Source organism: Penaeus chinensis, chromosome 17, assembly GCF_019202785.1.
Source record: "Penaeus chinensis breed Huanghai No. 1 chromosome 17, ASM1920278v2, whole genome shotgun sequence".
Taxonomy (NCBI): domain Eukaryota; kingdom Metazoa; phylum Arthropoda; class Malacostraca; order Decapoda; family Penaeidae; genus Penaeus; species Penaeus chinensis.
The window spans coordinates 13868791-13893790 of NC_061835.1; the positions used below are offsets into that span (position 1 = coordinate 13868791).

Sequence of the window (25000 nt, forward strand, 5' to 3'; positions counted from 1 at the left end):
AAGTTGAGGAAGAAGAAGAAGAAGAACGAATAGAATAAGAGGAGGAAATTAACGCAAGAGTTAGAACAGAGCGATTGGAACACAGACCCAAAGATGGACAAGAGGAAGCCGTTGGTTGACCTCATAAATCGGAATTAATTTAGCCGGATTGATTGGGCTAACGATTTTACTGCACGTGGTTCCGCAGTGTGTCGAATGCGCGATGCACGGCCGAGGGAAAGGAAGGGTCAGGTTAGAGAGCGGTCGATGGTGCTGAGTGAAGTGCTTTCTTAAATGAGGTTTAGTGTTCGCCATTTTCGGATTTTTAAAAAAAAGAGTGAGTGATATCCATGAATTGGCAAAAAATGCTTGGTGTCTCCTGTTTTTTTTATGAAATGTTCTCCGTTTGACATTTTAATAGTGGTGTTTAGTGTCCGCCATTACTGTAAAAAAAAATGACGTTTAGTTTAAGTCGTTATTCATATTTATCGTAATGAATGACCCCAGACGCGCGCGAAATAAGCAACTCGGTCAAATAACCAATTTTAGAAGTAACTTCAAGCTAGGTATATATTGGGGCCTAGCCTCATGCCGCGAGAGGCTCTGCAGCGCGCATTAATCTCCCTTTACAACGAGCCAAAGTTTCCTATCCACTCTTCGTTACCATTTTTATTTTTACGAAACTTGTGATGAAAATAACGACTGCGCGAGTACATGGTAAAAGACAAAATTATAGCGAAAACGAGGAAAGTTGAGAGCATAACGCCAGGTCTAATATAATGGCCGTATCAAAATGTGTGGTGAATATATGAATCGTGTGACCAGAATAGCATATACAGAGAGCGTGTCTCCACCCTAACGCTCCTTGGCCGAGAGCCAACAGCTAACGAACAGCAAGTGGAAGCGAATATAAAAATATATAACACCCACACACTATCTCCGTATTTCAGCTCTGTGTTTGTATATTTCAATATGTGTGTGTGTGTGTGTGTTTACACACACACACACACACACACACACACACACATATATATATATATATATATATATATATATATATATATATATCGCCTGTTATCCTTCTTTATATACCGTATCCATTTTGAAGTTAGACGCAATGGTCCCGTATTTCGGCAATTATTTGTATGTATTTCTCTTATATATAGTATGTCGCCCTTCTTTATCGCCCATGTCCCTTTTCGTTTTGATGACATTGCAAGTAAGATGCGTTACAAAGCTAATGAACTATATATTGAAGGGTATATTTGGCGCGCGATCCAAAGGCCGGATGTGCGCTCGTGAATAGTCTTTTGTTCCGTAAAAGAAAAAGCCGTTGGGATTTCGTGGATAATATATATATGCTGGGGATTTTAAGGTAGTTGCTTTTAGATGAATATTTAAGTATTTATTTTTATTGTTCGCGTTGCTCGTACTAGTAAATAAATCGTGTATTATTTTGCATCATTAATTTTCCAAAATAAATAGTGAACGCACTTCGCTCGCTTCGTTGCATTTACTGCTATTTTCTTCCAAACTTATATAAATGCGTTATCGTTTCGATTATGGAAGTTCTGAAACTATCGACAGAATGGTCCTCTGCCCCCACCCCCCCACCCCGAATTTATTTCACAAGTATAATTAAAGTATATTGCTCTACGAATGACTCCATTAAATTTTCATAGCGAGGGTCCGTAAGTTCTGTGCGGCGAGCCATTGCGAAATTTCTCTTGCAGTCTATGTAATTCCTAAGTTAGTGCCGGCAATAGAATCTAATTTGGTTTTATGTTGCTTTTATGGGTACAGGATTATTGTTATTATTTCAAGGTTTCTCTCTGTGTGTGTGTGTGTGTGTGTGTGTATGTGTGTGTGTGTGTGTGTGTGTGTGTGTGTGTGTGTGTGTGTGTGTGTGTGTGTGTGTGTGTGTGTGTGTGTGTGTGAGATTTTGCGTAAGTTTGTATGTATGTGTCTTGTGTACATACCTACGTGTGTATATACTTTCGTACGTACAATTATATTCATTAATACATACCGGTAATTTTTTTTCTGTATTTTAAAATCCTAGTGCGTATAGGGGGGGGGGGGGGGGTAAGGAAAAAGAACGGAGAAAAATGAAAATAATTCAGACATTCAGATTTGGCTTTTGTAAGAGAATCGATTTTATTAAAAGCCTGACATAACAATTGGTGTCATTTTTAAATTATCGTTTTATTATTATTATTATCATTATTATTATCATTATCATTATTGTTATTATTATTATTATTAAGTCATGTTTATTTACTTACCTACATTAATGTCCTTACTGTAATTTATCCAAATTGCTCAAAGGCGTTGTATAAAAGGGTTAACTTGTACCTCATCTGGTGATTTTAGTCAGATTTTGACTGTTCAGCGTATTTTATTATTTTTTGGCGTCTTATTCAGCGTATTTTGTTATTTTTTGGCGTCTTATTCAGCGTATTTTGTTATTTTTTGGCGTTTTATTCAGCGTATTTTATTATTTTTTTGGCTTTTTATTAACTAGGCTTCCTTTGTTAATTCCAGGTTGGGTTACATTGGGTCATAATATTAGTTACATTTGATTCCCGTTCCGTGGTTTCCGGTTATTTGGGCTTCATATACTCGTTTGGGACACCTTGGGTCAATTTCCTCTTCAAATTGGGCCAAATTGAGTTGATTTGGGCCCAATTTGAACATTTCAGTTAGTTACTTCAGTTTGTAATGCTAAATTCGGGCGTTTCAGGTTGTTTGGTGGTCATTTTGTCATATCGCTTGCTCGTTTCAGTGTTTTGCGGGGTTAATAGTGTCATGTCACTTTTTTAGTCCGTTTATTTTGGCCATACTTGAATTTTTTAAGGTTATTTGGGCTGCATTTCGTAATTTGGTCTCCTTTTTTTGAGCCATTTTATATAATTTGGCCTAAGGTTGGATTCAGGTCGGTACTGTTTGCTTTTCAACTCTTCTGTCAGCTTATTTGTTCGTGTTTGGTAGCGTGGGTCTAATATTTTGTACCATGGGTCTTGTTTTTTTGTTCCATGCGTCATTTTTTGTATCATGGGTCTCGTTTTTTGGTTTCATGAGTCATTTTTTTGGTACATGGGTCTCATTTTTTGTTCCAAGAGTCATTTTTAGCATATGGGTCTTATTTCTGGTGCTGTGGTTCTCTTTTTTTTGTACCATGGGTCTTGTTTTGAGTTCCATGAGTCTTGTTTTTTGTTCCATGAGTCTTTCTTTTTGTACCACGGGTCTCGTATTTTGTTCCGTGAGACATTTTTGGCATATGGGTTTCATTTTTTGTACCATGGGTCTCGTGTTTTGTTCCATGGCTCTCATTTTTTAAATACCATGAACAATTTCTGGCTGTTAGGTCTCTTTTTTTTGTACCACGGGTCTCGTTTTTTGGTTCCATGTCATTTTTGGCACATGGGTCTCATTTTTGGTACCATGGGTCTCGTTTCTGGTTCCATGAGTCATTTTTTAGGCACTTAGGTCGCATTTCTGGTACCGTGGGTTTCATTTTTGGAACCATGGGTCTCAGTTTTGGGCCTTGATTGTATTAGTTTGAAACCCAACCTATCTTTTCAATAAAATTCTCAACTGATGTTTCTCTGTCATCCAATATGTTGATTTTTGGTACCCTGGGTCTCATTTTTTGGTAGGTATGGATCATTTTTTCATACCATGGCTCACATTTTTGGGTCTTAATTGTATTGATTTGTAACTGAACCCTTCTGTCATCCCATTTGTTAATTTTTGGTACCATGGGATTTGTGTTTTGTTCCATTGGTCTCGTTTTTTGGTACCGTGGGTCTAATTTTTTGTGCCACGAGTCATTTTTTGGCGCAAGGCTCATGTGTTGTATCATTTTGGTACTATGAGTATTTTTTTTCTTTTTTTTAGCTTGGGGTCTCTGTATTGGTACCATCAGTTCCATTTTTAGTGCCGTGGGTCTCATTTTTGGGAACCATGGGTCACATTTTTTAAATCTTGGCTGATTTTGTGATCATGGGTCTAGTTTTTTGTACTGTGAGTATTGTTTTTTGGTAACGTCCATTAAAAAAAAAAAAATTGGTACGTTGGGTCTCTTTTTAGTTTTCGTTTTTGGTACCATAGGCTTCCGTTTTGATACCACGGGACTAAATTTTTCGTACATTGGCTTTCATTTTTGGGACCATGGGTCTCATTTTTTGTACCATGTGTTATTTTTGGTATTATCGGTCTCATAATTTTGTGCAGTGTGTCATTTTTGTTAATATGGGTCTCAAATTTGGTACTATTGGTCTCGTTTTTTAGTACCATGGGTCTTGAAAATTAATTTGAGCCCTACTTCAGCTTTGTGTGCTTTACTTGTGGATGGCCCTTTCAGATCACACGAGAGAAGGATCATTTTGTCCTTTGACCTTGAGCCTTGTTTAGCCACTTGAAGTTCGTTGACTCCCATAGGGTTATATTAGGTTAATGGGCCCTTGTTTAGTCATTGGGGTCGATTTGCGCTTCGTTCTGGCCAATTGTGTTTCATTGGGCATCCTTTATTTGAATTTCAATTGGGTCTCATTGGCTTCGTCTAAGTTGATTTGTTGAGGGTCCTCGGTATACTGTATGAGAGGGATCTGTTTGTACTGTATTCTTTTCAGTAAGAAGTAGATCTTGTTCGGATTTGTTAATATAGGCCCCCATTTGTATAAGTGTTTGTTTAACGTTCTCTCTCTCTCTCTCTCCCTCCTTCCTTCCTCCCTTCCTTCAGGAGGATTGGTATCTCTCTTTGTCAGCGAGATTTTGACTTCATACTATGAAAGTGAATTGACTTTGCCCCATCATTTTTTAGTGGGAAAGCTAGTTTTGGCCTGGAGTTTCTGTTTAAAATCATGTTAGAGAATTTTAACCGGCTTCTTGTGGTTAGGAAGTAGCATTTAGTCTTCAGTTGGTGTTTAAAAAAGTGTAGTTTTGGCTACATCTGGGCAAAAACACATAGAGCAAAAAATGGGCCCAATTTGGGCAGAAGATTACTTTGTTCATTGTCATGGACAGAAATATTGGGCCCAACTTGAACAAATCACTCTTTTGGGCTTCAAGTAACTGTATCTGAATGTTGGTGAAATGAATTCTAGACCAAAAAGTCAGTAAAAGGCTGCTAGGACAGTTACAATTTGGGATTTAATTTTTTTTTCATCATTTTTGTTTGCCTAATAAGTTTTGACCCCAAAATTGGGGTCCAGGTTTGTGATTTTATTGTGCGTCTAGTGTAAAAGATAAAATAATTCGTTTTTGTTTTACTACATCTGTTAGTTACTCTTTTTTATTATTATTTAATAAGCCAGGTTAGTTTTAAAAGACCCAGTTCAAATATTCAAATATTTTAGCCAATATTGTTTTAGTATAAACGTGTGGTTTTGTGGTTTACTTCTCATAGATGGAATCTGCAGTTTATTTGGGTAACTACCGGTTGGTATCCTTTTTTGGGGGTAGAATGGAACAAACTTCATAGAGTAATTTGGGCCCATTTTTATATGGCTTTGGTTAATGAAGTAAATATTTAGGTCCGCTTTATGGAGTTAGTATTTGAAGTATGATTATTGTCTTTTCTTTCAGATCTTTATTTATTTAGTTAGTTTTATCTTGTTTTACATCATGAGCATCGGATATGTACATGAGTCTGGCTTAAGGAGGCTAGTGTTTAGTCAGATTGGGGACTCACTGGAGTTGGTCATTTTAGGGGGCCTGATTCGTGAAATGAGAACTGGCTGCGGGCGGTGAAGTAAATTTTTAGGGCTTTTTTTTTTTTCTTTGATTTATATAGAGTGATATTCTGCAGGAAGTAAATATTGGTAAAATTGGCCAATAAAAATTGAAGGTGTCCAAAGGTCAATATGACTGACTCTTAGTTCTAATTGGTAGATTCAGATTATGGAAACAATTGTGCTGTTAGGTCTGATTTTGGAACATAGTTATGGGTTCCTGAGTTGTTTTGTAAATCTTGTAGAGCGCAAGCCACAGTTTGGGTTACTGAAGATCCTATTCTTAACCAAGTTTATTACCGTGAACATCGGTCTACATATGTGATTTTGGAATTTTTTTTTTTTGCACACCGCAGAGGGGATCTAAATTCGAGGCCTGTTTGTGTCTGATTTCAAGGATTTTAGGGTTTGGGTCCTCAATTTTGAGGTCTGAATAGTGTAGAACGTATATAGGGCCTGATTTATGGAGCCCCGTCTTCGGGAATGATTGATGGGGTCAATTTTAAGAGCTTTATCGCTATGTATTTGTTCGTGGAAGCTAAACGGGAAGAAGGTAGTACGAAATGATTTAGGTATTTTATATAATTTAAAAAATTTGTGATTATAGGAATCTATTCGTATTTACACAGTTTCAGCACTTGATAGATTTACTGCTGGACTGGAAATTAGTTCACTGTCTGTTTGGACTATCTTTGGTCCTTCGTCATCAAAGCAGGAGGTTGCAAAATTTTAGGGCCTAAAAAATGGAACCATTTTTTACTTTTAGCTAGGTTTTGGGATTAATTTTTATGGACATGATACAAGTAATAACTGAAGTTCTTATTGAAGTGAATGACTATATTTCTGAACGTTATCAATACTTGTTTTTTTTTATATATAAAATCAGTTGATTTGTAGATTTTTACAAATGTTGTAGCCATGTTTGAGTCAATTTTAAGAAGAAAGTCAATAGGTATTTTATCCCTATTTATGTCTCAATGTTACTAGAGTTTTTCAGTAATTCAGCATGTAATTAAGGTGTTTTCGTACTTCTGTGTCACTGAGTTCAGATTCTGCCTGTGGATTCCTAGGTTAGATCTTTGCAATGGACTGTTTTTTGGGGCCGTTTTCACTGAATGGCCTTTTTTTTGGGGGGGGGGGCCATACTAACATTCTGGACAAGTTTTTAGAATTTAGTTTTGGGTTAAATGAGTATTTATCTGTATAATATGTTCAGGGCAATTTGTGCTTGCATTTTTTTTTTTTTTTTTTTTTTAGTATGTTCGAAAAGAAGTTTGCATTTCCGATTACTTTGTGATTCCGCAAACAGACTTATTTTTGTACAAGCAATTCACCTGGCATTGCTGGTAACTATGGAGTGATTATTTTAGTATACACTTCCTTTATTAAGTCTTTGTGTTCTATAGTTTTATATTTTTTATGTTTTCTTCAATTAAAGTATGGTAGCTCTTTTATTAAGTTGACAATACCTTTCTTATTGATTTTTGTTTTATTTTATTTTTTTTTGTACTGTAATATCAGTTTCACATACATTTCTTAAATATATATATTCGTTTGTACATATCCTGACTTTAGTTGTTTACACATTTTTTATTTGTTTAGTTTTGTCCTTTTTTTATCCTTTTGTAAATTAGAGATTTTTAGAGACTATTTCAGGACCCTAAGTTTGATTTTCATTCATCGTTTCCTTTTGGGGTTCTTCTACCTCATTTTTATATATATATATTTTTTTCATTATGGGAATTCGTTTTCTTTCTTTTTTTGTTTTTGTTTTTGCTTTAGAAGCACCTTATTCACATGCAGGAATTTGCGCTGAAATGCCGAAAATAGAGAAATGGAATATCTGTATCTCCGTGGCGAATTTTCACATCCAGCTATAAAATTTTATCTCCCTTTCCTCAAAGTGGGCCATACATCATTCCCTCGCCGTTTCTACCACATCTTTCCTTACGTGAACCGATAATTTTGGGGTGTATGTCTGCGGGGTCCCTGTACAAGACAGCAAAACTCGAAATACTAAGGCACGTTCCTTCTCTCGGGCTTCCTGCAGTGGTCGAGAGCGTGCGGTGACCTTGGAGCGCCGCAGGGGATGCAGGGAGGGGTCGGCAGGGGCAGGGCAGGGAGGGGGAAAGGCTCTCGCAATGGAGGGACAGCTTGGGAGGGGAAGGAGTGGGGGAGGGGGAGAGACCATTCCCCCGATACTATTGGTTGTTCAATCCACTTCGCTCCCTCCCTCGCTCGCTCGCTCGCTCGCTCGTTCATTTCCTTTCTCTCTTTCTCTTTCTCGAGCATGCCTCTCTCTGCTTCTCTCTTTGTGAAGCCTCTTCCGTTGGGGCTTTCTCTCTCTTCTAATCTTGTGTTTAATTGGAGAAGTGATGAGTGGTAGGGCAATTACATTTATTGTATTTTTGCCCCTTCCTTCCCCTTCCGCGTCCTTTCCCCTTTCTTGTCTCTCTCTCCCTCTCCCCTCCCCTTCCGAACGGCTACCATTTGGTTGCCTGTCGGTTGTGCGTTCTCGTGGGACTCGCAGAGGGGGAGAAACTTCCTTCTAAATTTGGCACGAGTTGTGAGCGAAGCGCGCGTCCGAAGCCCCGTGGGTCGCGGACGAAGGCCTGTGAAAACGGGGCCTCCTGAACGAACGCTCCCGGACCCGGATTGCTTTTCAGAATTCGTCGTCGCTTCCCAGTGGGGTTCGGGCGCGTCGCTTTTGGAAAGGGAAGGGGGGTCGTCCGCAATCTCTTGGGAAAGAAAAACGTGTTTATGGTCGAGGGGATCGCGAGACGTCGACCCGTTTCGCAATTTCGACCTCCGCTTCGACCCGTTTCGGCCGCCGGTCACCAATCCTTAATGAAACGAATACCCCCACATAGTTTCGATCACGATCTGGTCGCCAGGGAAGCTCAGGGCCACCAGACTGCACACACCAACATTTCTCTCTGTTTCCTGCTGGTTTAATTCCCTGGCCTCATTACTACTGCGTGGTGGACAGGCGACGCTAGCTCTCGGTCAGCTGAAAGGGAGAGGAGACAAAATAGCTCCACGTGTTTTATTAAATCCACGAATAGACAGCTCAACCCACAGACGAAGAAGATGCAAGAAAAGTAAATAAAATTGCATGAGGAGAGATTACCCCCGCCAGATAGCTGCCGGTTTTCTCGTAATTGAAACCCACCTCCACTCTGACGTCATTGGGGGTAAAGGGGGGGCAGCAGGCTTTGTTCGCTCTTGCACGCTTCCAACTTCGCCTCAACAGCTTCGGGTCCTCGAATGTCTGCTTCAAAAGCCCTGGTGTTCAAGGGCTTCCTTTCTTCATTTCTCTCTCTCTCTCACATTTCTCTCTTTTACCCCTTTTCCCCCTTGTTCTCTTTTTTCTTTTTCCCTTTCCTTTGTGCATGTGTGGCTTCGTACCTTCGTGCCCCCGTACTACGCAGGTCCTTTGCAGCCGAGCACTCCACACGATTTTCTGCAGCACTGAACGAGGGCGAAAATTTAGTTTAGGAGCTTTGATTATTCGTCCTTCTAAGGGGAAAGGGAGAGAGAGAGAGAGAGAGAGAGAGAGAGAGAGAGAGAGAGAGAGAGAGAGAGAGAGAGAGAGAGAAGACCAATGACATTTTCCCCTCAGATTTTGAGACCCCGAACTGAAATGTCTCCCGGATGGAATTTTCCGCCGGCGCCGTCTCGCGGATGGAAGCTTCGAGAACTTCGGGGCCGGTGTGCAAGCCTTCGGGGTTCTGGAAGGTTCCGTCTGGCTCTTGGTTTCGAGTTCTGGGATGGTGTGGCTTGTGATTGATATACATTTTAGTTTTTTTTAAGTGATTTAAGGGAAGAAAAGCCAAAGGTCCCGATTTTTTCCCCTCTAAGGTATGGTTTCACCTAACCTCTTTTTCATCCTCCTTCTTCTTCTTCTTCGTCTTTTTCCTTCTTTCGCTTTCCTTCTCTCACATATTTTAACACCGGAGACTTTCCTCCTGAACCCAAAACTTCATCTTAAACTCACAGTATTTTTTTTTTCGTTGTAAACTTAGGTATCGCGTCCTACTCTGCAGCCTTTCACACTAAAACCAGAAGGCCGTTTTGGGTTTTTAATTACAAATGAGGTTATTTAATTACATTTTGGTTACATTTGCGGTTATTTACTTGTGTTTAGAACTGATGGTCGCGTTCTTCAATTTCACATGCTAGAACCATCGGGCGTTCTTCACGTGTTCTTCACGTGTTCATCAAATTCGATCTCCGATATTCAGTTCTTTAGCCGTTAGGTGAAATAATTTGAACTCTCGAAGCACGTGAATAGACATAAAATATCTGTTCTTTAACTTGAGATCTTACGAAGTCTGTTATTGAGAACGAACCACATACAGATTCTCTCTCTCTCTCTCTCTCTCTCTCTCTCTCTCTCTCTCTCTCTCTCTCTCTCTCTCTCTCTCTTTCTCTCTTTCTCTTTCTTCTTCTTCTCCTTCTTCCACGACCTTCCAGAACAGCTCGAGGGTTCGTGGTGAAACTCTTGTTCAAATTGCCCCTCCCCCCCTCAAAAAAACACAAAAAAAAACAGTGTTATGCTGGAACCCCTGTGCAGCTGGGGGTTTCCATTCTCAACGGCCACTGTAGCTTTAACCTCAATGCCCGCATGTCGTAAAACTTCATAACCTCTTTTCAGTATTAAGGCTTAACCACACTGCGCCAGAAGCTTGCTTGCCTTGTACCATCCGTTTTTTTGTTTTTTATCTTATTGATTTTATTATTATTATTATTATGTCTTTTTTAAGGTAGTCATAATGGGTTTTCTTTTTCTTTTTTTCTTTTCTTTTTTTAAACGTTGGGGTAAAAACTTTTGGGAGTTTTTTTTTTCTTCTTTCAATATTACGAAGGTTTTAAAACTTAATTTTTTTTTTTAATATGAATAATGACTTTCTTTCTTTCTTTTTTTTTTTAATACTTTTTTCGTTTTTCTCCACCTGGTTCCCCCTTCCTCTCCTATTTAACAATTTTTTTTTCACACAAAAGTTACTAAAACAAGAACGGGGATAGATACACACGTACACTTACAAATCTACGTACCCATTTACTTAGTTATTAATCTACTTACCATGTACTTACCAATCTACTTAATTGTCCATCTACTTACCAATCCACTTACTTTCCCATCTACTTACCAATCCACTTACTTGCCCATCTACTTACCAATCCACTTACTTGCCCATCTACTTACCAATCCACTTACTTGCCCATCTCTTTACCAATCTACTTACTTACCAATCCACTTATTTAACAATCCACTCACTTGCCCAAATACTTACCAATCCACTTACTGGCCCATCTACTTACCAATCCACTTAGTTACCAAGCTGTACGGTGTTTTTGCTCACTGTATACTCCATCCATTTTTCATAAGGTTGGCCCCGTGATATATTTAATGATGTAATATCTTCCCATAGGCAATATTTATACAAGTGGAAAGTGGGGGGGGGGGGGAGAGGAGGGGAGGGTTGGACTTCCTAAGTTTATTAGTTAAGCTTTTTTTTTTTTGTGATTATGTATGCTTGTAATTTCTTTTTTTTCCGTATTTTGTTTGAACGTTTATTTAAATTAGTCTGGCGTTTTCGAAAGGGGGGGAGGGGGGAGGGGGGGAGGGGGGGCTTTGGGATTTATGAGCGCCGAAAGGGGGGGAGTGAGGTGGGTGGGTGGGGGGGAGGGGAGAAGCGATGGTGTGTTTGTGGGTGTGTGTGTGTAGGTAGGTTGGTAGGTTGATAGATTGATAGATAGATAGATTATGTTGAATACACACAGCCATTGGTGTTCATGCGGTAGGTAGATAGATAGATAGATAGATAGATAGATAGATAGATAGATAGATTATGTTGAATACACACAGCCATTGGTGTCCATGCGGTAGGTAGATAGATAGATAGATTATGTTGAATACACACAGCCATTGGTGTCCATGCGGTAGGTAGATAGATAGATAGATAGATAGATAGATAGATTATGTTGAATACACACTGCCATTGGTGTTCATCCGGTAGATAGATAGATATATAGATAGATAGATTGATTATGTTAAATACACACAGCCATTGGTGTTCATGCGGTAGATAGATAGATATATAAATAGATAGATTGATTATGTTAAATACACACAGCCATTGGTGTTCATGCGGTAGATAGATAGATAGATAGATAGATTATGTTGAATACACACAGCCATTGGTGTTCATGCGGTAGGTAGATAGATAGATAGATAGATAGATAGATAGATTGATTATGTTAAATACACACAGCCATTGGTGTTCATGCGGTAGGTAGATAGATAGATAGATAGCTTGATTATGTTAAATACACACTGCCATTGGTGTTCACGTGGTAGATAGATATACAGATAAATTATGTTAAATACACACTGCCATTGGTGTTCACGTGGTAGATAGATATACAGATAAATTATGTTAAATACACACTGCCATTGGTGTTCACGTGGTAGATAGATATACAGATAAATTATGTTAAATACACACTGCCATTGGTGTTCACGTGGTTGATAGATATACAGATAAATTATGTTAAATACACACTGCCATTGGTGTTCACGTGGTTGATAGATATACAGATAAATTATGTTAAATACACACTGCCATTGGTGTTCACGTGGTAAGCATTATCGGCATGAGAACAGAAAATGGGCAAGATTCCTTAGGAAAACGTTTACAATGGAAAGAAATGAGCTGAAATTTGAAGGCCTTTGTGCTGTCGTGTGAGGCAGCGCAGAGTTAACGAAAACAGAAGCGTTGTCGTTAAACGAGTCAAAAGTTATATAAAAAAGAATTTAGAAAAAAAGGAGAAATTGTCTCCACGTTTCGAATCCTTTCAAATATCTTCGTTCGGAGGCTCATATAGATAGAGGGATAAATAGATGAATAAATAGATAGATATATAGATAGATAGATATATAGATATATAGATATAGGTACAGATATGTATATTGTAAGAGCTGGAATTCGGTCGGCTTTATATAAATTTAAGAAAAGAGAAAAAAAGAAATTATAAAAAGACGAAGACAAGTGACTGAAACTACAGATATTAAAGAAAGTTTGTGAGGCCATTACACCGTTACGTACGACTATGTAGGATGAAGGTATGTATATATCGGGGCAGGGAAGCCAGGAACTGTCCATCGATCCTTCCCCTGAAGCTGTTCGAGACCGGGGTTGTCGAAGGGGGAGGGGGGAGATCCTGTGGCTGGTTGAGGTTGAGAACTCTGAGGGACGCCGACGGGGCTGCGGGCGGAGGGACGGAGGGACGGAGGTGGTGCGGGTGTGTACGACTGTACGTGTGTGTGTGTGTGTGTGTGTGTGTGTGTGTGTGTGTGTGTGTGTGTGCATTTGTGAGTGCGTGTGTGCTTGTACATCCGCAATCTCATACCCAGCCTCCTTCCAGCATATCCCCCCACTCAACGCACCCTTAACCAAAACCCACCTACACCCACCCACTCAACACACACCCACTCAACACACACCCACCTACACCCACCCCCTCAACACCCGCACACCTACACCCACCCACTTACACCCACCCACCCTTTAACCCCCCCCCCCCCCCCTCGACACAACACCAACCCCGCCTGATCGACATCGGTACCAGTAAAGCAACAGCCGCAGCAGCATGAAAGGGAAGGCGACTGGAGGCAAGTCCACAGCCCCGAGTTTCATTTCCTTTTAACTCTGGACCAAATAGCATGGCAAGACGCCTCCGGAATATTCCATGCGTAACGCTCGAATATTACCCTAACGCCTACGGAAACTACGGGTCGTTTTCCAGTGCTCCGGCCGGGCTTAATGGGATACCGCACTTGATCGTAGTGGTGATGATAATGATTTTTGGTCATGTTAGTGGATTTTCTTCTTGTTTTTCTTTTTTTTTTCTTTTGAGGGGGCTGGGGTTGTGTGGGGGGGTGGGGGTGGGGGGAGAAAATGAGTACATGGATGAAAATTCATAGTTGGGGTAGGGGTAGGGGTGGTGGGGGTTGGGGGGGTTTATTGAATGACACTGTCGTTACGTCATGTTTTAGGGGGAATGTCAGGAAATGGTTGGGTTCTGGGGTATGGATTGGCGTGTCCGTGTCCGTGTCTGTGTCCGTGTCCGTGTCCGTTTGTGTCATGCGTATATACCCTTTTTTTTTTTTTTTGACGTGGGAATGGTTTTAGTTTTGCGTATGTTATATTCCTTTTTGGTCTCTTATGTTATTTTCAGTACTTTTATTGCTTCCATAATTAACATGGTTGTGCAATCCCCTTTGGAGGCGGAATTTTGGTGCATGCTTGTAGTATATGCTTGTATCATTATATACAGCGAGTGTTCTGAGGACATTTGTTATCTTTTTGTTCTTTATTCTGAATTAAGAAATTACTATACTTTGTTAGGAAAGATGAGATTATAGTCATGTATTGTCTCCGCAGACTAGTATTTGATCTCGTCTCTGTTATCTTTACACAGTATGCTCACAATCAATTCATAAGTTAACGTTTAAATTACTCATAATGTATGTTGTAAGTTCCTCTTAAGATAGAGTTAGAGCTTGATGTCGCTGTCATGTTTCCCGCCGCCCTCGTCTAGCGTCACTGACCCCTGGCGTTTCCCCCGCAGAGGCCCCGGAGAGCAAGGCGCTGAGTCAGCCGGAGGGGAGGAAGGAGCGGAAGGGCGGCGCCGGCAGGACTCCCAGGGCGAAGGCGGCGAAGGAGGCGTCTCCTCCTCGTGCGCTTCCTTCGTCGTCGCTTCCCTCCTCCGTCCCTTCCTCTCCCCTCGTTCTTCCCACTTCGTTTTCCCCACTTCCTCCTCCTCCTTCTCTCTCTCCTGCAGCTGGTGCCGTTCTTTCCCCTTCTGCAGCGCCAGACAAGCAGAAGGAGGCGGGGAAGGCCAGCCCGAAGAAGGCCTCGCCCGCCGCGTCGCCCTCGAAGCCAGCCGGCGGCCTCTGGACCTCGAGCGGCCTGTGGGCGGGGCCGGAGAAGCGCCCCGCGGACGCCGCGCCCCCGGCGGCCAAGCCCCGCAAGATGACCGTGCCCTCGATCCTCAAGCGCTCAGGGAAGCTGTGGAAGGCCGTCTCGCAGACGAGCCCCTCGCCGGCGGCGCCCTCGGAGCCGGCCGACGGGGGCGCGGGCCAGGGCGCCAGGCACCAGGTGTTCGTGGCCCACATGAGCGGCCCCCCGGGCCCGGGCGCGGCGCCGCCGTCCTCGGCCCCCCTCGCCGGCAGCCTGGAGCCGCCCGCCGGCGCGGCGAGGACCAGCGTCATCTCCGGCGGCGCGGCGGCCGCCCCGCTGTCGCAGCTCCTGAGGGTGTCCGTCAACAAGACGTGGGTCCCGCCGCCGTCGCAGGCGAAGGGCGCCGCGGACGAGGCCCTGGCGGCGGTCCCTGCGGCGGTCACTCCCGGCACCATCCTGCACCAACGCCAGCTCCACAGGTCGTTCCTCCAGCCGGCGGCCCCGCCCTTCGCCCCCGCACCCCCCGCCAGTACAAACGCGGCGGCGCCCTCCGCCGGCGCCCCTGCCCCGGCCTCCGGCGAAGCTCCCGACGCGGCGAAGGCCAAGCACACGATGGTGCTGATCCCCGCTTCCTTCGGGCTGCCGTCGTCCTCGAGCGCCGCCGGCGACGCCGAGGAGGGCCCCAAGGGCGCGGAGCCGCTCAAGTATTACCTGGTGTTCGCGCCTACGTCGTCGGGGCAGGGCGCGGCCTCGAGCGCCGCCTCGGGGCGGGGCGCGCTGCAGCCGCCGGCGGAGGCCGCGACGAGCATCATGTCCCCGCAGCCCGTGTCCTCGTCCTCGTACCTGGCCTCGCTCCTGAAGGCGGGCGTGCCCCTCGTGCCCGTTTCCTCCTCGGCGTCCCTGACCCAGGTCTCGCCCTCGAGGAGCTACCCGCTCGTCTCCTCCGTGCTCGCCCCGAAGCCGCCCGCGCGAGGCCCGCCCCTCCCGCCCTCCTCCGCCCGCAGCCCCGCCCTCGCTCCCTCCGCCCTCAGCAGCGCCGTCGGGGAAGCGCGCGCCGCCCTCGACGGCTTCCTGCCCTCCAGCTCGGCCTCGGGCCATCCTGCGGTAGGTGTTCGGTGCTCAAGTATCTGTTAATACGTACAGTTTGCCTTTGTGCCTCGTGCTGGTAGTCCCCGTTAGCAGTCCCTACAAACACTCGTAGTGCTATTAATAGCCCTTGCAGGAAGTCCTTGCAAGTAGTCGTTAGAGGTAGTCCTGGTGGGTAGTCCAACGGTTAAAACAAATCAAATTCGAAGGTCATATAACGCCATGATGAAATATTGTGGCGAAAAGGGTAAAAAAAAAAAAAAAAAACGAATAAAGTTAACGATTAAGGGTAAGTGGACAGGAGAAAAGGTGATAAAGAAGAGAAGGTAAAGGAAAGGGGGGGGGGGGGGAGGAAGAAAGGCAGGGCTGATTCCTTGCCTCAATCCCCTAAGCTCTCCCCCCCTCCTCCCTCCCCCTACCCCCTCCGCTCCGACAACGAGCAAGGCCTTGGTAGGGGGGGAGGGAGGTAGAACGTGCATGTAATACTTATAAGTAATCCTTGTAAGTAGTCTTTGGAGGTAGTCTTTGCAAGTAGTCCTTTAGAAGTAGTCCCTTGGTGTAGGATTTTCCTTCATAGAATGGGGAGGAGGAAGAAGCAGAAGAGAAATGGAAGGGGTTTAAATGCAAAAATCCCTCTGTCAACGAATTGTGTTTTCAAGTTATTCTGGGCCACGCGCGCACGCACCATTCGTGTGTGTGTGTGTGTGTGTGTGTGTGTGTGTGTGTGTGTGTGTGTGTGTGTGTGTGTGTCTGTGTCTGCCCTGTCTGTGCGTGTGCGTGTGTGTGTGTGTGTATGTGTATGTGTATGTGTGTGTGTGTGTCTGTGTTTATTTATTTATTCATCTATTTATCTATTTATTTATTTATTTATTTATTTATTTATATATTTATTTACTTATTTCTTTGCCTGTTTATTTGAATTACTCTGTGGAAATCCTAAAATATACAAATATGCAATATTCAAATGAACTACACAAGTGCTACATTAGCCTTATTCAAATGCTCTGAGATAAAATGCATAATGTATAATGGTAATACAGCTCAGAGCTATGAATACTTCAGTGCTCAAAGGAGAGTTTTTTAATACGAATCTATGAGCAGGAATATATATTTCTTATAGTCCTTATATGTCGCATATTATTACAAAATGAAGCTAACTGGAAAGATTCACTGACCAAATCCTTCTCAATGGCTCTTATATATTATATTTTTATCTCCTGAGTGCTTCACTTGAGAAAATGTCCACGAAGCTTGCATGGGATAACAACATTGCTTTTGACAGTAAAAGTGTCTTTGTAAACCCTGCCTGTAATGGATGTCAAATGGGAAATCACATTATTACTATTATTATGATCTGTGATTGTCATCTGAAATTTGATCAGAATGAAAAAGGAGGAGTTAATGACTAATAACATATAATCAGGTTCACTTTAGTACCTCGGTATAAGGAGTAACCGGCCTTAATATTTTTCTTCTATTTCTACGTCTTCTTCGTCTTCTTCTTTTTCTTTTTCTTTTTCTTTTTCTTTTTCTTTTTTTTTTCTTTTTCTTTTTCTTTTTCTTTTTCTTTTTTTTTTTCTTCTTCTTCTTCTTCTTCTTCTTCTTCTTCTTCTTCTTCTTCTTCTTCTTCTTCTTCTTCTTCTTCTTCTTCTTCTTCTTCTTCTTCTTTTTCTTCTTCTTCTTCTTCTTCTTCTTCTTCTTCTTCTTCTTCTTCTTCTTCTTCTTCTTCTTCTTCTTCTTCTTTTTCTTCTTTTTCTTCTTCTTTTGAGTCTTCTTTTGAGTCTTCTTTTGAGTCTTCTTTTGAGTCTTCTTCCTTTTTACTTCGTAATTGTAAACAGTAACGAGGAGGGTAGAAACTAACTCCATTTTCTATACCTGCTTTGATTGTTGGTATAGAAAACGGGGTGATGGCAGAGCGAAATGGCTTCACTCGAGACTGTTGATTGATGACTAAATGAATATGCGTTTTGTTATTTATGAACTAGAAGCAACCCAGGGATTTATTATATCCAGACACGTTCTACGCCAGGCCCGCCACGTCACGAGGAATGTCAGAATGTTTTCAATTCTCTCCACAAATCACTAGATTGTTTATTCATGTTCGGCAACAGAGTTTTGAAATATTCACAGGCATATTGATTTAAAAAAACGAAGACGAGTTAAGTTCAAAGTAAGACTTCAGTAACTTCAAAGGACATTTAGATCTAGAGTTAAGTGACTTTTCGAAATGAATTCTTTATCACAAACAGATCCGCCTCGTTGTCATTTTAATCTTATAAAGTAACAACATTCTTAGGAATCGTTTTCAGTCAGTATTTTACGATTAATATGCATCCGCGTGGCTGAACTTCGCTCGTTAAACGCTGGACTTCAAAACTTCGAAGTTTGGCGAACGATATTCACGTTATTGATAAAATTCGACACAAACCTGTTCGTTAGTTATTCATTTAGTTTTGTCATGTTAATTGGACATTGTGTGGCCCTGTTCGTCTGAATGTATTTTGATGTTATTTTCCCGATTTTTTTTTTCATTTTGGTGTTTCGATATATATATATTTTTTTTTTTACTTCATGTATATTTATTTAGTTACTTATTTATGTGTTTATTTTATATGATTTTTTGTTTAATGTTTTGTTTTTTCAATTATTTTTATTACTATATTAGTGTTTAAAGTAAGTAATTTTCGAATTATATTATTAGGAAGTAATTTGGCAATATTTTGTTAGGTCTTTTTTTGGAGGGGGGGGGGGATATTTAGGGGTCCCATTTTAAAACCAGATACTTGTTTATGACAATCGTAACTCTGTTTAGAGGATTTCATATAGTGGGATATTTTGGCACATAGATCTATACAGAAAAACGTAATACAACCTTTTCCAGAAATGTTTATATATATATATTTTTTTTTTTCATTCTTTTTATTTTTTTTTTCCGTATTCGTGTTTACTGCTGGTTTGTTTTGGGGGTTTAATAAATAGCCGTTAAAGTATTTATAATTCATATTTATGTCCTCTTTCGTATATTCCTTGACTCACCAAAATAACTGTCTATTCCATTTCCAATTTATAACTCAGTGCCGTCGGGGAAAATAAAAAAAAAAATGGGGAAAATGCTGTGCTCATTTTATATATTTTTGTGAAATGTCTCTGCACATAGATGGCTCTGCTAGTGCTTAGCCACAAAGGAGTCAATTAGTAGACCTTGTAACCTTACCTGATTTGAATTGGCGGGAAAAATGTATTTTTTACTAGTGCTGTGAATATCGATGGTGTTATTTTTATTATAAACATTACAATTACTATAATAAATAGACATTAGTAACAGCATAAGAATATAACGTAAACTATTTTCGTAAATCAAAGAAAAGGGTAAACGCGCGAGACAGGCAGTACTCGTAACTGGCTCATTGGTGACTTAGTACAAGTGTAGCCATCTATGATTTAAAAGAATCAAACAAGTAAACTCACAGTGGGCATGGCATACACGTACACGTCATGCCCGTCGGCACTGGGTTAAGACGTACATTATGAAGTAAAATGCAATAGTACGTTATTATGAGGAAGTTTTAGAATCCTCTTGTGTTTATGTATTGATTCCTCCACCATTGTTTAATATTTTGCCGAAATCTTATATATTCATTTTCTAGTTGCATTTGAAAATTAGTTGAGACTTTCTGTGATGGGAATAGCGTGTGTGAGAATGGAAATCGGGGAGAGAGAGAGAGAGAGAGAGAGAGAGAGAGAGAGAGAGAGAGAGAGAGAGAGAGAGAGAGAGAGAGAGAGAGAGAGAGAGAGAGAGGGGGGGGGGGGTGGAAGGTTAGGTAGTGCTCCTGCAAGGGCGTGTGGGCTCCATGGCTGTTTTTAAAGACGATTTTTGATTGAACATTGTGGAAGAGACCATAAACAGTTGTTTGTACTTGGGTTCGAGTTTATTGCCTGATGTTAAGCATGTTTTAGAGATGTGCTCGTTTCATGATTTTCTTTCTCTCTCTTTTCTTTTCTTTCTGATCTGTTCGTCTCTCTCTCTCTCTCTCTCTCTCTCTCTCTCTCTCTCTCTCTCTCCTCTCTCTCTCTCTCTCTTTCTCTTTATCTTTCTCTCTCTCTTTTGGGTGATACGGTGTTCATCGTAAATAATTCAGGAAGTTACTGAGGGAAGAAAATCATGGCGTTTGAGCATACGAATTTAGGAGAGTTTGTGAGGGATGGAAGCTGCGAGTAAAAGCGAGTGCGATATTAATGATGAGGTCAACCAAAGATGGAATAAAGTGAGGGCAAGCAAAGGTGGAATAAAACTTGGGTAGATGAAATGATAATTAGATGAAACTGGAGAAGTATAATGAGATGAAATGATAATTAGATGAAATTATGGAGGTATTTAGAAGATGTGGAAAGTTTTTTTTTTTTTTATATACTAAGGGTCTCATGCATCGAGGACTAGGAGTCTGAAAGGGTATGTAGGGTATGAGAGGCAGAGGAAGTTGCAGACCGGATGGAGTGTAGGGCTGGTTATTGGAGGCAAAGAGGTGGACTTTATACGATGGTGTGGTTGTTCCCGTGCTGGAGAAATGCGTGGTTTTGAGGACTGCTGTGTTGGAGAAGTATGTTTTTTGAGGTTTGCTGTTGTGTTGGAGAAATGCGTGGTTTTGAGGATTTCTGTGTTGGAGAAGTGCGTTGTTTTGAGGACTTCTGTGTTGGAGAAGTGCATGGTTTTGAGGTCTGCTGTTGTGTGCTGGAGAATTACGTGATTTTGAGGACTGCTGTTCTGTGCTGGAGAAATGCGTGGTTTTGAGGATGTCTCTGTTGGAGAAGTGCGTGATTTTGAGGACTTCTGTGTTGGAGATGTGCATGGTTTTGAGGTCTGCTGTTGTGTGCTGGAGAATTACGTGATTTTGAGAACTTCTGTGTTGGAGAAGTGCGTGGTTATGAGAACCTGATGTGGAGACGCGCCTGGATGAACTTAGAGTGCTGAGGATATACGTGGTTGGACTGGGTTGAGAGCGAGTGAGAAATCCCAAAGAAATACGGTATTAAAGAGGCAAGGTATTATGGTACTATGGTATAAAGGAGACAAACTATTATGGTGTTATGGTATTAAGGAGGCAAATATTATGGTATTAAGGAGGGTAATTATTGTGGTATTAAGTAGAAAAGAACATAGGTATGGCGAGAGCGTTTTCCAGAACGTGTTGAACGTGTTAAGACAGAAACAGAAGAGAGAAAATCGAGGAGAAAATGGAGGAGGGAATCAGGAGGCCTTGAAGCGACAGGGGAAACAGGGGAAGCAAGGGGACGCCGAAAGGGGAGAGAGAGGGCGTGGCAGTTAAATGGAACATGGCAGGGAGAGGGTGAGAGGGTGAGAGGGGCGAATGCTTGGAGCAAGATGATGAGTGGAAGATTGTGTACGGCAGCTTCTCCCCTCTTCTTCTTTTTCTTCTTCTCCTTCGTCTTATGCTTCTTCATTTTCTTCTTCTTCGTCTTCTTCGCCTTCTTCTTCTTTTCTTCTTTTTCTCCTTTGTCCTCTTCCTCTTCGTCTTCTTTTTTTCTTCCTCTTCGTCTTCCTCATCGTCTTCTTCCTCTTCCTCTTCCTCTTCTCCTTCTTCGTCTTCTTTTCTTCTTCGTCTTCTTCCTCTTCTTCCTCTTCCTCTTCTCCTTCATCTTCTTCTTCTTTTTCTTCTTCTTCTTCTTCTTCCACTACTACTTATTTTTCTTCTTCGTTTTATTTTTCGTCTTCTTCCTCTTCTATTCTTCTTCTTTTCTTTATCTTCTTTTTCTTCTTCGTTTTGTTCTCCGTCTTCTTCATCTTCCATTCCTCTTCTTCTTCTTTTTCTTCTTTTCTTTATCTTCTTTCAGTGTGTGGCGGAGCAGTAGATAGACCAGGATAGCAATCTGCTTTCTATTTCTCGCACCTGAAGGACGGACTGAAAAGGGAGTAATTGGCGAGGGCGAGAGAGCGAAACGGGAGGAGGATAAGGTCTAATTAACACGACCCAAGAATATAGGTTGAATGATTGATGATTTGGATTGCATTCTGTTCAAAGGCGTAGGGGTCATGGAGTTTTTTTTTTTTTTTTTTTTTTTTTTTTTAGGGTATGTAAGACACTCGGTTTTGCACTAAGAGTAGTTGTTCGTTAATGAGAGTTAAATACTTGCAGGGAGACGTTTTTTTTTTATATAAATTTAGATAAGGTATTATAGCACACTCTGAAATAACATGAGACGCGATTAGTTGTTTTGTGTGTGTGTGTGCCTTGGCTCTCTTTTCTCCGTCTCTCTCTCTTCTCCGTCTCTCTCTCTTCTCCGTCTCTCTCTCTTCTCCGTCTCTCTCTCTTCTCCGTCTCTCTCTCTACTCCGTCTCTCTCTCTCTCGCTCTCTCTCTCTCTCTCTCTCTCTCTCTCTCTCTCTCTCTCTCTCTCTCTCTCTCTCTCTCTCTCTCTCTCTCTCTCTCTCTCTCTCTCTCCCTCGCTCTCTCGCTCTCTCTCTCTCTCTCTCTCTCTCTCTCTCTCTCTCTCTCTCTCTCTCTCTCTCTCTCTCTCTCTCTCTCTCTCTCTCTCTCTCTCTCTCTCTCTCTCTCTCTCTCTCTCTCTCTCTCTCTCTCTCTCTCTCTCTCTCTCTCTCTCTCTCTCTCTCTCTCTCTCTCTCTCTCTCTCTCTCTCTCTCTCTCTCTCTCTCTCTCTCTCTCTCTCTCTCTCTCTCTCTCTCTCTCTCTCTCTCTCTCTCTCTCTCTCTCTCTCTCTCTCTCTCTCTCTCTCTCTCTCTCTCTCTCGCTCTCTCGCTCTCTCGCTCTCTCTCTCTCGCTCTCTCTCTCTCTCTCTCGCTCTCTCTCTCTCGCTCTCTCTCTCTCTCTCTCTCTCTCTCTCTCTCTCTCTCTCTCTCTCTCTCTCTCTCTCTCTCTCTCTCTCTCTCGCTCTCTCTCTCGCTCTCTCTCTCGCTCTCTCTCGCTCTCTCTCTCTCTCTCTCTCTCTCTCTCTCTCTCTCTCTCTCTCTCTCTCTCTCTCTCTCTCTCTCTCTCCAATTTTCCAAGTATATTTGGATTTTTTTCAAGTGTTACTTATTCACTTTTTTTATTATTAAGAAAAGATATTTTGTTGCAGCAACTTGCACTGGAGTAAAGGCGATATCAGTCTTTTAGAGGGAGCGTAAGAGTAAAACAAAATAATGTAAATAAAAATAGTAACTCAGATTGTACTTAACCAGATCTAACCTTTGTTATTTAGGGGAAAAAAATAGATAGTCCGAGTTCAGAATAGATAAATAAGTAAGTAGATAAATTAACAGTTAAAAGGAAGGGAGTAGATTGGATACTAAACTGCCTGAATTTACCAAGATCCCATTCTAAATTTAAAGGGCGCTGGGTCATGAATATTTGGGAATGTCAGCGGTAGATCGAGGTCTCTGTAAAGTAAAAAAAAAAAAAAATAATAATAATAATTAATTGAAATAAGATAAGATAGGTCAGGAAATAAAAACAGGGTTGGATGTTACCTGAATATTACTGATAAAACTAAGATTATTTACTGCATGGAGGGTGTGTAGATACCGTTAAGTATGTAATTGTTATTACTGTGATTAGCGTTATCAATATTATATAGTTTTATCTTTTGTTATTATTATATTTATTGTCGTTGGAGGTCTTACTGTTTTATTTCGTATAAGTTTTAACGGTAAAATTTCGAAATGCGCTTAGAGTAAGGAATTGGAAGCTTTCAGCACGTGTGATTTGTTCACTTACTTTAGACGAACACCTGCCGCAGGTGTGAAACGGCCATTGAGTATCGGCAAATACCCGATTAGGATGAAGACTTGATTTTTTTCCTTTTTTTAGATTGTAAGGTATATGTTACATTTCTGTTCTTTTTTTTCTTTTTTTTTTGTCATATGTTTTATTTTATCTGTTATTGTGATTGATGTATTTATTTCTTGTTGTATTTTCAGCTATATACATTTATTCATTTGTTGAAGGTATTGGTACTTTCCCGCAATGAACGTATTGGTTTTTATATTTGATTATTTGTTTATATCTTTATTGATAATTAACACATCCACGAGAATATATTTATTGATATGACCAAAGGCATACCACCAAGATACACTTTATGGAAGCATTTGTGCGCCAGTGTTTCAGTACAGTTGCTCAACAGAGCAGCCTTCCAGTGTAGCAACTGTTGCTAGACAGCTACACGAGCGACTTTGTCCAGCGATGATGCGTGACTAGTGCCACTTTGTGTCTGGATTGTTTCGGGACTTCGCTTTTGCTATTTTACGGCCCGGCCAATCTCCATTCCTCACACTGGGAGGGGAATGGAACGCATCGATCGGTCCGAGTGTCTTTTCTGTGGTCGAGATTTTGAACCTGGAAAAAAATACGAGGCCTTCCTGCTTTGAAGTACCCTTATACACAACAGTCTTGGGAGAGAGAGGGTGGGGGGAAGGCACGTAGTTACAATGACTCACGTAGCATAATAACGTCAGAAAATAACTATTGGTGGTATGTCACGATTTGTATTGACACGTATAATTTTATGCTGTCAGAAAAAAATCGCCTATCATGCAACAGCATTTACTGGCAAAGCAGAGGGCCATCAGATGCCCCCTATTTAGAATTTCAATATACACGATACTCAGTGCCAAGAGGTAAATGGCTTAGGATTTGTTTACGTCACATTGATTACTTAATGGCACAGCTGGAGCTTGTGACCATTTGATTTTCTAAGCAGTAGTCTTAAAGGTTGAGGATTTAATGGGAATGGTAGATTGTGACAGACTCCAGCTGTAGTAGATATTGCGGTGTAAAGATAGTGGCTTAATAAACGGACAGCATATTACTTCAAAATTAATTGTATGTTGAGACTGCGTGCAAGTTTATTTTCCAAGGACCAAACGCGAGTCAGTACAGCTGCGTGAGAGACTAACTAATTTTTTTCTGTTTTGGTAGCACTAAGCTATGCCAGTCAATACATCTACCTGATAAGATACCAATTTGTTTTATTTTATCAGGAATTTTCCTCTCTCCTGCTAATGCAACGCCTCGTTAAGTGCCAAGTCTCCAGTATACATATGATTCCACGTATGGTGTTTATTCTCAAAATTTCATGACACGTGTATTTTCCTGCCTTTGATCTCGTTATTTATAGCAACCTCAAAAGCCAGCACAAGCCAGCAGATGGCTGACGAGTGACCACCAGGTGCTGAGTCGTGTTGAGTGTAATTTGAGTGTAATTTGAGTGTAACTTT

The 25000-nt window shown here is 41.4% G+C and overlaps 1 protein-coding gene across 3 annotated transcripts in view; it reads left to right on the plus strand.

Annotated features, from left to right (window-relative positions):
* Positions 1 to 25000, plus strand: part of LOC125034272 (nascent polypeptide-associated complex subunit alpha, muscle-specific form-like) — a 241866-nt gene that overhangs the window by 197221 nt on the left and 19645 nt on the right. For all 3 annotated transcript variants that reach the window (XM_047626016.1, XM_047626018.1, XM_047626017.1), the window contains one exon: positions 14352 to 15787. In XM_047626016.1, coding sequence (XP_047481972.1) covers positions 14352 to 15787 — 1436 coding nt within the window. The remainder of the gene's footprint in view (positions 1 to 14351; positions 15788 to 25000) is intronic.